Genomic DNA, 17,275 nt, shown 5'->3' on the forward strand with positions numbered 1-17,275 from the left:
GGTTTCAGTTTTATCCCATTAATATTTTTCTGTTAATTCTGAACACACTCATCAACGTTACCAGGACTTCAAAGGAATCCTGCTAAGCTCCTGATGCTAATAACCTGTGGTGACAATGAGTCTCCCGAGCTAATGGGGTTTGGCATAAGTAGGGGCTTCCAGCAGTTTTGCTACTTTCTATTCCATTAAGTGTCCCTGTCCTCATACTTCAAGACTCAAAATTTTCATTCCACTTTCTTCATGTTATTAATTATTTTGTCTGCTTCCCACTTTTTCTCCTCCAATACTTTCAGTCAGTTAAATGTTCATCATTAGTTGCAACTCTGATCCTTCCGTTTGGGTTGGGGTTTTTTTGTAGGTTTTTTTTGGGGGGTGATTTTTTTTGTTTTTTGGTTTTTTGAACATTTTAGGTAATGTTACGGCATTTGGCCCTGGAACTCCATTCCTTTTCTCTTTATCATGGCCTGAAAAAGGCATTAGACAGTACTACTACTAGTACGTAAGCTAATGAAACATCACTCAGCTCTTTGCTGTAATGAAATACTTTTTTCCCCTCATTAAGGTCTGTTCCACAAAGCCTCTCTATCTTGTGTTTCTGCCAATTAACTGTTACCATGCTGAAAACTGAACATTCTCCCCACGCTTAAGTCACAAACTCAGTGCAGTTTATCGTCTGAAAAACGATTATTTGGTCATTCACAAATATGTGGAGTGTCTTCTATTCATCAGCAAGAGATTCATCCTAGGTAAAGAAGGTGAGGGTGAAGGGACATATTATGACATGAAAAAAAATATATCTAGTGGCTTCGTGCCCCTAGAAAGGAGAGATGTGCCTGCCCCACCGCTCCAGGGCAAAGGTTCCCTCCTCTCCCCCTTTCTCCCCACAGCCCCCCACCGCTGTTTACTAGACTTCTACTGAACTCTGCAAAACAACACAAACCCACCTCTCCTTCCACTCCAAGGACCTTCTCTAGATTAGCTAACTGAGCCACCACAGACCACCACACCACAGATGACGAGCATCTGAGATGATGAAAGGACGGAGTAAGGCTGCACAGCCCTCGGCAAAGGCAGACAGAAGACCTGAACTGTCTTCTCCTGCTTTACTGTTACGCTAAAAACACGGGTTTGATGCTCATTACCCTCTGCTTTTTTTGGCGAGTAGCAGATTTTCAGGAGAGTGAATATTTTTGTTAGCAAACCTGACCTGCATTGCACGAGCGCTTTTCTAACTAATCATTAGCTGACTCCACACAGACCTATAGCTGCGTGTGTTTACGCAGAATAAGAAGCATTTCACAAATTCAATTGCAATTTGGGTGCTCTGCACACCCCCACAGAACAGTTTGATGGTGTCCTTCAGCAGCCACGTAACCACCTGCACGAAACATTCGTTTGCTAAATAGCATATAGCCATTTATGCAAAGATATGATGGCACATTATATCCTATAAAAGCTTGCAAATAAAAATTTCCAAAATATTGTGGCATTACATAGAGTTTTAGCAGAGCCCAAGAACTAAGGACGCTTAGGGCAGTGCAGAGGGACTTAAAAAAATATGTTTGCATCCCAGCTCTTGCTATCACGATAAAGAAGAGTCCCACAGGGGCAGGGAATAACACACCATTTTTGTTGTGCTCCACAACATCTGCATGCAGGGACCTTCCTGCCCACGCAAGTCAGTCCCTTTCAGTTCCTCTGGTTTTTAAGATAGCCATTTTCCACTTACAATTATGAATACACATTAAGTTAAAGACGAGACATATTTATGGTGACACTCATCACATCAAACAAACAGCTCCTAACAGCTTTCCAAAATTAAAGGAAGGGAAGAATCGGGTCACCTGTTGCCCAAGAAGCTGTCTCACATCTTTTATTTCCCTTCTGTTGGGCAATTTCACATCAGACTTCATCCAAAAGTGTGAATTAATTCATTAACTACCCCTTAGGGATAAAACGCCCTTGGTCACAAATGGCTGAAAATTATAAAGATCTGTTAATAGAAAGTCTTTTTGCAAAGTCATTAGCTTAAGAAATACCAACAGAACTAAATGAATTGAAAGCATCATGGAAAAAACATCCGTTTTCTGGAAGGATGTAAAAGAGGATTCAGCAACATGTATTTACTTGGATAACGAGTTTTTCCTCATCTGGTGAAGAACACGGAAAAAATGCAGAGACTGGTGAAAACCAGAGAAGCAGGTGACAGACGCCAGCCTGATAAGCAGAACAAAGAGGATGGAAACAAGGTGGGGATGGTTGAGGAGCTCAGACACGGGGCTCATCGCTGGCACGACGGAAAGGGGGAGTAAGAACCACCAGTCAAGATGCTGAATGGATTTAAGAGAGGTATATGACTGTATTAGTCAAGGCATAAACTAATGGTCTTGGAGCTTTGCAGTAGGCTGAGATGGGAAAACAACCACCCCACAATTCTTTGAATTATTTAGGTAGAAGCAGGAAGACAGACGTGGCCCAGAAGGGCAGTTCTCTACACAGATTAAGCCTAAGATGATGCTCAGATTACAGGCAGGAACCAGGGAAAGATTTTTAACAAAACCCAAGTTCTCCACAAAGATTAGATTAAAGTGCTCTGCTGCTGCATGTTTCCTACCAAACATTGGTCAAGTCACTTAATATTCAGCGTGTCGTCTTTTTCTTTTTTTATTTCGGATACCTGAATTGTGGCCTGAATGGGATACCTGAATGAAGCGGGCTTGGCCAGCTCGCTGTTACCAAATACTGCCCTCACCCTGCATGGACACACCGCGATTTCTCTGGAAATCTATTAACTGCTGATAGCTCTCTTAATTCACCATCTTACTCCCCATAAAGACATTAGCAGCTGTTTTGGACACCGAACCAAGACCTCTGAACACAACTGCAGCCCTTCATGTCTGTGCAGCCTTTTTTTTCCTAAGTTTATCTACAGCGTAAAGCTTCTAAACCTTAGCGCTAGACCAAATTACGCAGTCATTTTAAACACTACATTAAAATACCATCCAGCTACTATAAAAGGAAAAATGAATGGTTCCAGGAGGCAGCTCTGTGGCAGACAAGCCAGCGTGGCTCTGAAGATAAGAGGCAGCTGCCAGAGGAAAATATAAGCATTATTTATAGATGTGGTGTCCTTGCTCATTTAAATTTCGCCAAGCGCTGGAGATGCAGACCGAGAGCGGACAGGCAGCTCTCCCCGCAGGGCTGCAGATGCATGGGGTCTACAATCAAGCTCACGCTTGCCATCAGTGCCACAGCAAGCAGGGGTTGAAAATACAAAACAGTGTTGACTTTTACCTTCAAAATCAGGTCTGTCCTTAATTTCAGAAATACCAGTAGCTCCAGGGACACGGGACTGTACTCAAATGTTAATACCAAGGTCAGACACAACCTTTTAACAATACAATACGATTTACTGAATGATCAGAAAAACCTGATGGCATATTACGCTTTGCAGGGTCTTCCTGAAGAACCACAAGGTCATTCCATAACCCTTGTAATATCCTGAGGACAGGCACTGACTACGAACCAAGAAATAACAGATCACAGCTTGAGATGGGAGCTCAGTTCACAACAGTTTATCTGCTGGCTACAGCTCTGCTCGAGCAGGTGCTGCTGTCACACATCTTGTATCCTCCCGTGAAAAACAGAGTAAAACAAAATCTGTATGTGCTGGGAAGAACTTCCTCAACTGAAGACAACAGCATTGGCAACTGCTGGCACACAGGAGGCAGTGCTTTTGCTTTGTTGGAGTCCTACCTTCTTGTTGGACTTCAATATAGCATTTAAATTCATCAACCTGATTTAGATCCTCCAAGGCGATCCAGCAGAACAGTTGTAAGCAGGCAAGACTCAAGAAGTCTTGACTTACTACAAGAAACAACAGTTGACAAAGCCAACGTTCCTGCCTAACGTAAAAATGGTGCGTAACCCATGGGGGCCAAGCCCACAAGAAGTCGTAAGTAATACATCATGAATAAATGCAGAGGAGACGGTCACCCATTGCAGCTGTCATCTTCAACACCGTAGGCTTCAGGTTGCTGGGAGGTCTGGCTGGAAGTTGTCACCACAAATACCATTCAAGGACATTTTGTAATAGCTTTTACCCAAGCATCAAAATGTGCCGTGATAAAATATCTAGTTTTACATAAATAACTGTAAAAATGAACAGAAGAAACCCAGGAAGAGAGCCTGATATAAATTTATAACTGTCATGAAGGAGAAGGTTTCAAATGAGGAGTTGCCAAGTGCTCAAACCACGGTTTCAAAAAAAAAAAAAACCAACAAAAAACCAACCCCCAAACCACAGGCCAGTGTTTCGAATCAGCGTACAATAACAGCGCAGCCAGGAAGCATGCAGACAGAGAGGAATGCAGCATCACTGCAAATCCAACAAAGGCATCCTCTCCATGCGCTTGTGGGGCTACAGCTCGGGAAAAGGGAAGAGAAAAGGCTTGACCTGGTAGAATAAAGTCCAGTGTCAGCTCTGGTGCTTCCAAACCTCTGAAGGAAAGGATTACTCCAGGCCACCCGCATCTCCTCTGCCCATTCAAGACTATTAAGGGGGGGTGACAATTGTCACAGCAGGACCCTGAGGTTACAGGTCTCACAGCAGCCAGGCTGTGATCATAGAATGATCATATTAGCATTAGCCATCTCATGGAAAGTAAATCTACATCGAGCTGTCATCCATATGTATTCCAACACTGTTAGAGGAAAGGGATCAGCAACCGTCAGCCCCTGTGCTGAGCACAGAAAGCGAAACAAAGCCTGAACCCCCATGGACAAGTCCAACCACCCGTACTTGATACAAGATCTGTCTCTGTAGCATGGAGTAGATGCACGTAGGAACCTCATCAAAGCTCAAGAACCCATCCAGATCTTAGGATCTCGAGGCTTTTTACATAAGAATGTTTATTTCAATGAAAGCTCCATACATCTAACTCCTTGCTAATAACCCAACATTCATAAAGAGGCAGAAGACAACCAAGAAACACAGGTCCGTAGGTGCCCCATTTACAGGGCTGGTGGCTCCATCAGGAGACACATAATCTCCTCAACAACAAAGTAGCCCGCTATCCTGAGCGATCTCATCAGCGATGAGCCCAATGCTACTTACTCCCACTTCACCGACAGAGCCCAATAATTTACTATTTCTACTCACAGTCTAGACAACAGGTTTCAGAATCAAATAAAATTTTTTCAAATCCCTTCTTTTGCTGAGTTTTTGTTCTTCTTTCAATAACTGCTACACTGTGCAGGCTGCCTATATAAAGTCATTTGAAGACTTGGAAGGCACTTGGTAGATCCAAGCCGCTCTTCTGGATGGTGTAAAAAAGCAAGCAGATGCCAAAATGACATTTTTACAATGCTTTTTTGAGAGCTACTGCAGTACAGTCTTTTCCAGACAAATTCCACTGAACCTTTCAGTGCATCAACGAGCGATGCAAAAAACATCAAGCATTTTAGCATCTGAAAAATAAAGCAGCTGCTACATTTAGCAGGAAAGGCAGCTGCTTATGAGTTATAGGAGTCACGGTGGGCCAGTCATGTCTGAAAATCCTCAAAACCTCAATCACTCCATCCATTTGAGCCAACTGTAATGCTCTTTTGTAAAACACACAAGAAGCACAACCAGCCTATTGGTTCCCAACAGTGCCAACAGTCCAATTAGTCATGAGCGTGATTAGCAGACATCGGTATTCTTTATGAAGTCCCAAAATGTCAAATGAATCCTACTCTTCCTTCCTAACTCAGATGGATCTGAAGCTAAGCCACCTCTCCTATGCCCTGAGCCACGGAAAGACCAGGAGAAGACCTCTTATCATGGTGAGGTTCCAGTTAGTGCATCTCAAATTCTGCTCTAGTATGTTGAGAATGAGTAAGTCAGTAGAGAACCTGCTACCAGAGAGAGGTCACTGTCGGATAAAATTTGGTGGTCAGGATGCTAATGTTGTAACCACAGTGAATAAAAAGCACAGGTGGTGCCTATCTTTTCTTAACACAGTTCACAGCTTCTTACAAAATGATGTCGTCATGGAGATTACATCAACCTTTCCCATCAGAGCCTTGTGCTCCTTTGTCTTCGCCCACAGTCACCGCAATCACCACACCCTGATCTTTCATTTCTTGTCCTAAATATTGGTGACAAACCTTTATGAGTGAATACCTGAGATTTGTGAGCAGAGACATCACCAAAATAATTTTGGAAACCACTTGAGAAAGTCATGCTCAGCCATTTTAGGTAGCGAGAGGGGCTCTTTGATCTCAACAGAAGGAACATCTAAGTAAGACTGTTTCAGGGTGTTTCAGTACAAAACCTGGTGGCCCAGGTTAAAATATTACAAGAAACAGTTTAATGCCAGGTTTTGTGGAGAGGTGGTTGAAAGCGCATTGGTGCAGGTTGTTCCATCATCACAGCTGTTGAGAAGTGACCTCCAACAGAAGGGTGGTTACAGTTACGTTTTAAACTTTTCTAGCAATTTCTTAAGTCTGTGCCCAAGATGCAGGAAAAAAAGTACAAAGACCGCATCCATTATACATCCATCACAAAGCTGCAATAAGAGCATTTGTGTGCTCTTTATTAGGGGAGATTCAAGCCTTGCACATAGGCAACAGTTAACTGTTAAAGATTAAAGCTCAGTAACAGTTAATGAGCCTAAACACAACCTTAAAAGGGGAGAAAAGATATTCCCCCTCCCCAGGAAAAAAAGGAATCAAAATATCTACAGCTGACCCTAATGACAACTCATCATTCACTTATCTATTTGCAACATAACAGACTGCTCTCGGAGACACTATTCGAGATGCCGCAAGTTCTCATACAACCATATGACAACAAGGGGGAACGGAAGGACCATGCTCAAACTGGGGGGGATGAGGGGGGGTTACAAGAACACTAGATGCAGAAACAGCCAAAACAAGTATTGCAGCAGAATAGAGCTTATGTACTTCGGAGAATATAAGACGAAAACCAGAGGTATTTCTGTTTACTGGCCACAGAATATAATTCAAAATTCCTGGAAACCACATATTCAGAAAAAACATGTGTTTGCTGCCATTGTAATCCTGAGACAGACCATGACAGAGAAGTTACATGTTTTATGCAGCGCCATCCCCACGGGTAGCAGTGGCCCAGGCTACACTCAAGTGTGAGAGAAGCTGATGGAGGTGTGACCGTTCCAAAGCATGGCACGAGGACCCAGGTTGTGAGAGGTCTGAAGAAAAGATAACGGGAATCTTCTACAGAGCATCTCCAGCTCCACCCCCTACAAGAACCATGACTAATGTAGGACCCCACCAAAAATTTCCTGGAGGTCTTCGGTCACCAGTCTGCTGTGGGATGAAGCAGTGCTACAGCTTAAGGAACAACATATGAAGACTGCTACTTGTATCATACACACTCAGCAACACACCACTCTGCTTCAGAGAACACTTATACAACTGTAAGGTGTTAAACCAGTTAAAGACTGTCACAGAATAACGTGCAAACCTGCTTTCCAGGAACAGCCTAGAAGGTAAAGTCAATCATTTTCTAGATTCATACACATCAGCTTCTCCCACGTTATTTTTACATAAATAAAAACTAAAAGAAACTCTCCCAGAGCTGAGTGTACATCTCAAAGCACTGAAAACCATCCCCAGAGTTGCCCTTTTAAAAATAAGCATCAGGTACAGACCTCTGCTAGTTTGTACGGTAAGATCAGCTTCTCGCCAACTGTCACTGTCTTTCTGGTAACCAGGGCCTCAAACAGCATCTCTTCTTTCACCTAAAACAAAAATCTTGACGTTAATGATTATTCTAGGAATATCTTTTTTAAATAAAAAAAATATAAAATTTATAAATGTAAACACTTTCATAAATTTAAAATTTATAAATTTAATTTAAAAAAAAAATTAAAACACTTTTCCCAGCCCTTGCAGAGTTGATGCTCCATGCCTAAGAACGAGCTAGACACCGGGAGGAGACAACTCAGCACATAAATCCAGCATCAGAAATCAGACACCACAGTATTCAAGGGAACCTGATTTTCTGCATTCAGCCACTGCATTTCTAGCAATTTCCCACTGGTATCCTTCATTCCCGATGCAGCTCCTCCCTCCCACACTTTTTTGTTGGCAAAATAAGTCAACTTTCTAGTGTTGTCAAAATGACATCATACAAATTACTCTACACACAAGCAAAACAGTGCCATCGGTTTAAGAGCTATCCAAGCGTTGGTTGGGTTTTTTTTATGGTGTTTTTCAGGGTGGAGAGGAATTAGAAGGAGGAAGAAACCTTTTGAAAAGCACCTGATATTTACTCTGCTATTCGCACCTGATACTTAGTCCCTCAAGACGCCAGCTCCCAGCCAGGTGACAATCTCTAATCAGCCGTAACAGAAACCAGTTTGCAGAAAAAAAACCCAACCCCATTGTGTCAACACAGACATTTCGGCAAAAAGGTAAATGGTGCTAACAAATTAAGCGGTATCTGCCACGAACTGCTGGGAGAAAGCCTCCTTTTCGACCAGATTCGAGCCTCTTTTATTTTTAAGAGAAATTCAGAAGCGTGCCCTCTTGACCAGAATAGAGGATGATACGCTTATACATAAGTTAGATCTAAATACTTTGAGTCTTTGACTGTTCTTTGCTAAATTTCAGTGTCAAAAAATGAAACTGGTAGTCTGGGTGACAATCTTCGAGCCCGGAGTTAATAGCTATGGACTGATACGGAGATGATGCTGCTTGAGGAGCCACAGCGAAGCCTATACAAGCTGCATATCCTAACTGATGGACTCCTCGTAGACAGACCTGTTGAGAAAATCTCTAGTGAAGACTAAAAGCACCAAATCCCCGTTTCTGAAACCATCCAAGGCTGTATTTTTATCCCAGGTAAACCATTCATGATTTGATGATGGGAACTTAGTAGTTTATGTACTTTGACTTACTGGTTTAACCCAATAATTAGCATGAAGAGCAATGCGAACAAGCCAGCTGAATCTAAGAAATCTCGCAAACCATCGCAAAAATGATGCCGTTCTGTACACAAAACTCTTCTTTCTACCAAAAATACTGTCTCAGGAGACTCCCTGATAAAATCCAGCACGTTTTTATATAAGTGACTTTCCTTGCAACACGCACTAACAAGAACTTGCTGCTGCGGCGTGGAAAGCAGAAAACATCGTCACCTGTATGTGACCTTCACCTCCCAGCAAGTCCCACATCATTGGAAACGGAATGTCAACGCCTTGAGGTTCATTTCATTTGTCCTCAGTATTACTGCAGAGCCATCAGTTATTATCATCTGATTCGGCCTTTCAAAACCAAGTGGGGAAAAAAAAAAATAATCTTCTGGTTCACCTGGAAATCCACAGCAAGCCTTTACATTTGGGTTTTATCCCTCTACATTCAGCAAAACAGCATTTTTTAAAAATTTCAGCTCTGCAGGCAAAACGCGGACACTTATCCGGCAGCGTGTGGCTGCGGGACCATCGGCTGCCCTCCCTCAGTCGAACAGCTTGGAACCAAAGCGAGTTCTACACCATCCGTTATCCCACACGAAGGAGGGATGCTGCGAACCCGCAGCCAGCACGCTGGCTTTTTTTAATTATCTAAGGCAACAAGGCAGAGGGGTATCAGATGGTTACTAATCAAAACAGTCCAATGTAATTTTCCTCAACAGCCTAAATGTTTCCAAGTCCCAGATTTGTCAGCAAACATGGGGATTTTAAACGGTTTAAACAACTACCCGCGCCGTCCCTTGCCATCCCCATCTAACGTTCACCCCGGTTTCCTTCTCCCTCTGCTCTCCTGATGGGTGAGACCTGCAGACGTGCTTCCTTCACCTCCAGACCTGCTGTGGGCTGACCCAGAGGAATCGCACCGAATTGTCTTTTCGTATAAAAAACATACTTGGCAAGGATGGGAACGCAATTCCTGCATCTCCCTGGGTCTCTGCCTGCAATTACCACCCAGTGGAGCTTGATCTTGATTGCTTCGTCACCTCTGAGAGCCAACACCACAGGAACAGCCAAATTATCCTAATTTTCATTTAAGGTCACAGCTTGAAGGTAGCTGACTCCTGATGCCAATGAGGAGCCATAGGAGCTTTCCAAAGATAAACTCTGCGCACACCGATGACTAAGGACACCTGGTGCAGGGAGATACTCGCAGCTTCCCCATCGCGTACATACTATGCTTCCTCCTCCTAAGCATGATACAGTAAAATAGAGACAAAAACCATCCTAGCAGATCAGCAAAGAGGAAAACGCAATTTATTTCTTTAGTTTGTGACCTGGGAGTTACACTTCTGTTACATTTCATGGATTTTTTTGCTTTGTGGTGCTAAAGGGCAAGTCCTGCTCTCTCTCTCTCTCTCTCTTAAAAAAGCTACACGGCCCATAGGAGTTTATATCTTAATTACAGGGACAAAATACAGATTTAAGACTTCACTGCCACATGCAAGTCGACCGAGGCTGAGAGGGCTGGATGACTAGAGCTCTAAAAACCAGCGAAGGATGACCAGCAATGCCGCCACAGCTATAAACGTCAGCGGAGCACAGCAGGGAGCAGACAGCCGGCGGGCTCCCGCAAGGGCTGGGCTGGAGCCAAGACAGGCAGAGATTGCTTCTCCAGTAATGTTGGGGTATTATGTTATAGCAGCTGAAGAAAAATGAACCATTTCCAACTTGAGATCAAGAAAACATCGCTTTTTTGTCTCTCCTCCCATATTTGAGAAAGGGATTACAGTGTTGAGCGCTCATTCAAAAGCTGCCTAGTGTGGAGTAACAGAAAATAAACTCAGATTTCTACCAGTTCTTCTTGAAAAAGATCTGAACCTTTTATTCAGACTGTCTTTCAGACAACCAGAAAGTTAACCGACTCAATTTCTGGCTTGGAGCTTCACATCCGATGAAGATGTCCTTGCTCATTGCAGGGGGTTGGACTAGATTATCTTTGGAGGCCCTTCCAACCAAAACCGTTCTATGCTCCCCAAAACTTTGTCCAGAAAATGGATCCAGAAGAGAAGTCAAGCACTGGCTGCCTCGTAATCCTCACCTCCCTTTTGCTCCCCAATTACTTTCCAAGATGTTTATCACACGAGGAGCACAACGTCTGCGGGATCCCTCTGGGACACTGAAGACAATTTTTTAGTAGAAAAAGAACCAGCACATAAATCTCCCATGGAGGTAGACATTAGGTCCCAAAGCGAACATCATCCGTGCACAAAGAGATCTGGCAAAACTCGTTTAAGTCACTTGATAACTTATATTTGCCTTTATTATTACCTAAGCCTAAAAACTGAATATAACACTGCTCCATCAAGCGAAGACAGGATTTGTCTTCCTTGCGCAATGCTCCATCCACAGAAATAATTTCCGGTATTAGTAAATGTACACAATTAAGATGTTCCTGCTCTTCTAATGGAAAAGAAAAAAAAAAAATAGTCTCTCTTAAGGTGAACAGACACTGTTTCTGATAGATTGCTTTTGTTGACCACACCAACCAAAAAAAGCCCACAAATGAGGCTTTCCAGGCTTTTCCCCAGAAATGCAAAAGTTTTCCCCAGTTTTACACAATCCTCTATGATTTCTGCAGAGGACCCATGATCTTTTCAGCGCTTGCTCAGGACTCCACGTCTGCTCGATCCATCAGGCAGCCTTGACATCAAGCTACGGCATGGTATTTCAGCAAAGTTTAAACAAAGGCCATGAAAAACCTGCCAAAAGCCTCCACATAATCCACACGCTATGTCTATTCTTGAAAAAGGGAAAAAAAAAAAAAAGAAAAGAGGAATCAGGGTCTTCCTGTAAATGAAACAATGATCCACAGAGTCTGGCCAAAATCCTATATTGCAGTTTGCTTTTTCAACAAATGCAAGTCTGAACGTTTTAATAAACCAAAAACACATTGGACAGGGTTGTCAGTATCTAAGAAGAATCAAATCCATCGCAAATCATCATCTCCTCCCAGATTCCTTCAAAAAATCTACATATTAGCTTCATTTTATAGGGACACAAATCTCATTATACAGAGGAAGGATAGTTGTTCAGGGTTGTTGCATTAATTGCTGCAGCAAGGAAATTCCCCCAGTTGTCCTTAGAGGGTCAAAACATGAGCCAGCTAAGCTCACGAGAATTTGGGCCAGACTTCCCTTCGGAGGGGTAAAACACCTTAGCTTTGCCTAAATTGTTCATTTCAGCCGGGCTGTTGGTTCCTCTCCTCCCCATGAAGGCTACTGCCCCTTTCGGTGCTGCGCAGAAGGACCTCTGCATCCCCTCTTCTTGGCTGGTCTCAGGGATGGCAAATTCAGCTCCTGCTTCTCAGAACCTTTCCACCATGTCCAGTTGGAATTTTTTTTTTTTCTTCTCTTTTCCATTGCAAATCTTTGACTGAACAAATCCACTGAGTCGTTTGAGGGAAAAAAAAAAACCACAACCAAAAAACAACAAACAAACCAAAAACACCCCCTAAATCTTTGCCTGCAAGGATCAGATCACAGCAGAGCTGGTGTCTTGCATCATTTTGCTACGCTCAAGACTGTCCTGCCAAACACCCAGTGGCTGTATGAAAAGAAGTCAAACTATTTGTCAACTAATATTCTTTCTATTCTGCGATGATTTTTCAGTCTTAGTGAGTAACGCCAAGATCTAGAGAGGGGATTAATAACTTTTTCATGCCAATTCGTATTTTCAGCAACAATGGTGTGAAAATCAAAACTGTATACAGTTCAGTGACCACACCAACAAAAAAGTAATAACAATAATTACCCAAATGAGACAAAATACAAAGTGTCAAATGTTTCAACCAACATTTTTGGTCTCTGGCTAAGAATTCACTACACAATTTGGGGAGTTGTAAATCACTAACTAATGAATGAAGTGCAATGGATACTCTTTGTGATGATGTTTCATCTGTTTGAACCCTTTAGTTGTCCTTTTGGTCAAAACTGAGTAAGAATGACAAAAGATCTATTCAGGTCTGCAAAGGTTCAGCATTTCAGAAAGAGAAACCAAGTCTCTTCTCAAAATCAGATTATTGGCTTTATTACAGCTGACTGGGGAGTGGGTCTGCAACCAGCATCTCCAATTCCATGGATAAATTACCAGAGAAATGCAACTTTAATGACAAGCAATGGCACTTACCCAAACCCAGCGATGTATTTCACAAGATCGTACCCGAGATCTGCATTGTCTTGATCTAATTAACAAGCATTTTACAGTGTATATGGTCATTTACCTTGCAAAAGAATTACCAAGATGAACAGAAACCTATCACTTTGCTCAGCTACACCAGATTCTAGTGCCTTTTCAAAATAGTGAAGCTCTCTATATAAATATATTATCTTTTTTTACATATTGCTGACACTATCTGCAAGTGAGCATGTATCCATGCTCTGTACTGTACCAGACCACAGCACTAAGCCACTGTGGGATCTACAGGTCTGAACCGATGCATCACTTCACATGTACGTGAGCAAAAAACCACAACCCAATACCTTACAGCATACAGATGTTGCAGGAGAGTTTGTTTGCAGAAGAAAGCCAAGGCAAAGACCCAAAGCCTGGAACTTTTTCAGATCTCCAAGTCACTCTCTTATTCAAAGCTTTTTTAAAAACCAATTACTTCTTAAATGACTTGGCGCTCTTGCTATGGCCATTTTTAATAGGGTAAGATCAACAACATTCTTCTCCAAGCTTATATTTTCCTTCTGTTTATTTCTGTAATCTCCCAGGCCAAGATGCAAAGAGTATCCAGCTGCTTATACCCATATTTTACAGAAGCTTTCCCCTCCCTGAATTCAAAGCATTAATGAAGTGCTATGAAAATCTGAGAGCGCCAGTTCCTGAGTTCTTTAGGCAGTGAGATCCCACAACCATTATTTAAAGAAAAGAATGGGAAGAGCATCACGTGTACACAAAATGACAACAAGTTATCTTCTGGTGCTGTCATAAAATTAGCAAAAATTAACCCTCCACACCATCTAGCAAGTACAAAGGGACAAAGATAAAGATTGTTTTAACCAATTACAAGTATAACATTTCAGTATCCTTTGGAATTACAAGAGGTTTAGTGCATTTCAAGAAAAGTGAGACACCAAGGAGAGCTTCTGGCCACCTATCCACGTCAAGAGGTTTTGACATCAGCTCTTGAACACATAAGGCAAGCGTAGGACAAGTTGGCTCACTGAAATGAAGATTTTTCTCACGAACAAGAAATGCCACAGCTTCACAACCTGCTCAGGCTGAGCAGCTCTCTTAAGAACTTACTTAGTGCTTTTGCACTGATTTACAGAATTGTATATGGCCCTGGGACTTCCAGGCTGAGACAAACAAACCCGTCCCAAATGATACTGGCACAAGGGTGACTCACAGAGGACAAAGTGCTTTTGGTAAAGGGTCTTAAACAGCAGATAGCGTCAAGAGGTTCATAAAAGAACTAGATAAATGGATGGATAATAGCTCCATAAATGGGTACTAAAAGGATGAGACACACCTTCCAGCATCTCTAACACAACCTTTGTAGATGCTGACAGGGTAACAACAGACAGCAAAATATGGCGAGTGAGCTCAGCATCTGCTTTGGCCACCACCTGAACCAGAAGAGTGGGCCGATGGTCTTACAGTTGCTCCAGTTTCTTATATAAATACTGGAACAGGTATCAGGACCGTTGGGGAACTCTGGTGAGGGAGCCGATGGCTGGCAGTTGAAGAAACTACAGCACTGCATTGCAGGTTTTCATTCCACCTAGAACTGGTTTGAAATCTTTCAAATTCTAATCACCAAAAGTATTTTCAGCCAATTAAAGCCGAAACTGAAGATTAGGGAAACAATCCCTACCATTAAAAACCTCATAAAAAAATCTTTGTAACTCTTCACTGCCAAACACGAACGGCCAATATTAATGGTAACACAAGAGAACTTACCCTTCAGTGAGACTGGAAATAAATTCTACTATAAAACAGAGGTGGCTCATTAGGTGTGAACGTTACAGGATGGAAAGCGAAGGCTTACCTCCAGCAGGTCCGACACAATAGGTAGTATTTCAGGGTTACAAATATCAATGGAGTCATCCCGGTAAGTCTTCTTCTTGTAACGGATGTTACCCAGGTGTAGTATTGCCGACAAGAGAGAGAAAATTCTGAAGAAAATAGAAAGAAGTAATTTTCACTCAGTTGTTTCTTCTTAAAGCTAATGAAAAAGCAATCCACATTCCCAGACAAGTGCATATTTGACTCATTCCTCTAATTTTCAATCCAAAGCTGTTTATGTCCCAAACCTTCAAATGTCTCCTCAAAACTGATGCTTGAATGAAGCATCCAATTCACCTCGTGAAAAATATTTTCTATTAGTCAAGTACCAAACTTGCACTGGTATAGCTTTCTTGAAAATTATGTAACACATCAAAACCACAGTTACAAAGTGGCACCCCATAAGAAAAAAAGAAATCCCTGAGTAATCTAGATACCTAGATTAAATACCTATCATGCAATTGCCTAAATTAAGGGGGAGACTGGACTCAGCCATGCAGGTGATCCTTCTCAGTCCCCTAGCATGTGTATTTATCACCTTCTCACACCTAGTCCTGGTTAGAAATCCTATACAAAAAAGCATAAATGCTCTTATAATAGGTAAGCAAATTGAGACAGAGAAAAGATGTTATACTTCCAGTAAATTTATCCAACCGATTTTTTTTTAAATTTGATCATTTTTAAGTGATAGACTCACTTCTCAAAAAAAAAAATTCCTCTTAAAAAGTAGCTCTTGGACTATCGGCTCATGGCTGACTTCAGCAATAAACTTTGTTCCCGTTTCTACGCTCTCTGGGGAGCTAAAACTGAATGAAATCAAATTTGATTCCTAGCCATGCCACCAGCCTGTCTGGACGACACACCTTCACCTCTCCAAGCTGTCCCTCCTTATCTCTAAGTAGGGATTACTGATTCCTTATCGTGAATGACAGGGATGCAATTATTAACTTTCCTTTTCTGTAACCGTTTCCACAAAGGTGAAACCGCATGTGTTGCTATAAACAATCACTTATAAAAGTATAGTAATACTTAAAATGTCCTTCCTTTTTATACTCAGCTGAAGGTGGTTACTTATTTGTGTTACAGTTGTACAAAGCCAAGCAGAATAAATTTGCTCGTATAGCCAAGAATCCACTGTATTTTTTGACAAGCAAAATTCACTAGGAGAAATACAAGAACTTGTGCGCCAAGAAAAATTATTGCACAGTAAATCAAAAGCGTGAATTTGCCGTGACATCCAACTCCGCTCAGTCCTGACACTTACTGGTTGCTGTACTCCATCAATTAAATTCCCTTACTGCACCCCAAACAGGCTCTAGAAAAAGCTTGTCGCCGAAATCTGATTCTTGAAAGAGAAGGAACCACGCTGACATATAACATATTTACGCTAGAAGTATGTATACTTGGGTTTATCCATGTGCACGGAACGGATAGAGAAAAAGCAGTCTTAATTTCATAATTGATTTGTTACGAGTTAGGGCTAAAGCAGAAGCGTATTGAAAAAGATTCTCGGCTGGGTGAAAATTTCTTGTTGGAGCAGAAGGTAGGACAATGTCTCACAGTGGAGGGCTTCTAACTGATGGCTCAGATACATGTTAAAAAGCAAGAAAAATGGCAATCCGCCCAACTGAGAAAAAAAAAAGTTATACATTAGCATTTTAAATGTCATTTCCCCAATAGGCTTCCAAGTGCCATTAGTACAAAGCAGTAATTCTCTGTTCCCACGTAAACCTCCAGGATTTCAGACAGAAAGGAACCACGTTCAGTAAATTATTGTTTGAACATTTGGACTCGAAAAAGCACAAGCTTTCTCATTGTGTTCCAGCTACTGACGTGCTTTCAGCAGTACTTACAACGTCAAAACCATCCTCACTTTGAGGTCATTTTTTAAATACACATTTTTCTACGCCTGTTACTAACTTTAAGTAACACATTTGTCAAATTCATTCAAAGCTACTCAAGACTTTCAAGCCAATGATCAACACCAGAGGAATTACATTGTGGTTTCAGTTGGAGACGTCCCTCATGTCAAGCAAGTAATTCCTTGCAGTCAGTGGAAGGCGGTACCGCAACCCAACTAAGTCGTCCAGTTTTTCAACCAGCACTTCCAATGAATTAGTGAATGAAGGCCAGTTGGAAATGAGTCTACAGAACCGGCAATTGCATGCAAAGGATTAAGTGTGATGACTAATAATCAGAATTTCTGATTAAATCAGGATCTGGATTCATAATGTGCAGAGTAAGGCATGACTATTCATGAACAG

General features: G+C 41.9%; 1 protein-coding gene across 1 annotated transcript in view; it reads right to left on the reverse strand.

Moving 5' to 3' along the window:
- MYO9A (myosin IXA) overlaps window positions 1-17,275 on the reverse strand; it is a gene marked incomplete at its 3' end in the record, with an annotated part of 151,229 nt that overhangs the window by 89,677 nt on the left and 44,277 nt on the right. Inside the window, exons 7-8 of the mRNA XM_009895571.1 lie at window positions 14,995-15,121; window positions 7,677-7,766 (exon numbers count right to left, since the gene is read on the reverse strand). Coding sequence (XP_009893873.1) covers window positions 7,677-7,766; window positions 14,995-15,121 — 217 coding nt within the window. The remainder of the gene's footprint in view (window positions 1-7,676; window positions 7,767-14,994; window positions 15,122-17,275) is intronic.

The sequence above is a fragment of the Charadrius vociferus genome, unplaced genomic scaffold (genome assembly GCF_000708025.1).
Source record: "Charadrius vociferus isolate BGI_N301 unplaced genomic scaffold, ASM70802v2 scaffold132, whole genome shotgun sequence".
In the NCBI taxonomy this organism is placed as follows: domain Eukaryota; kingdom Metazoa; phylum Chordata; class Aves; order Charadriiformes; family Charadriidae; genus Charadrius; species Charadrius vociferus.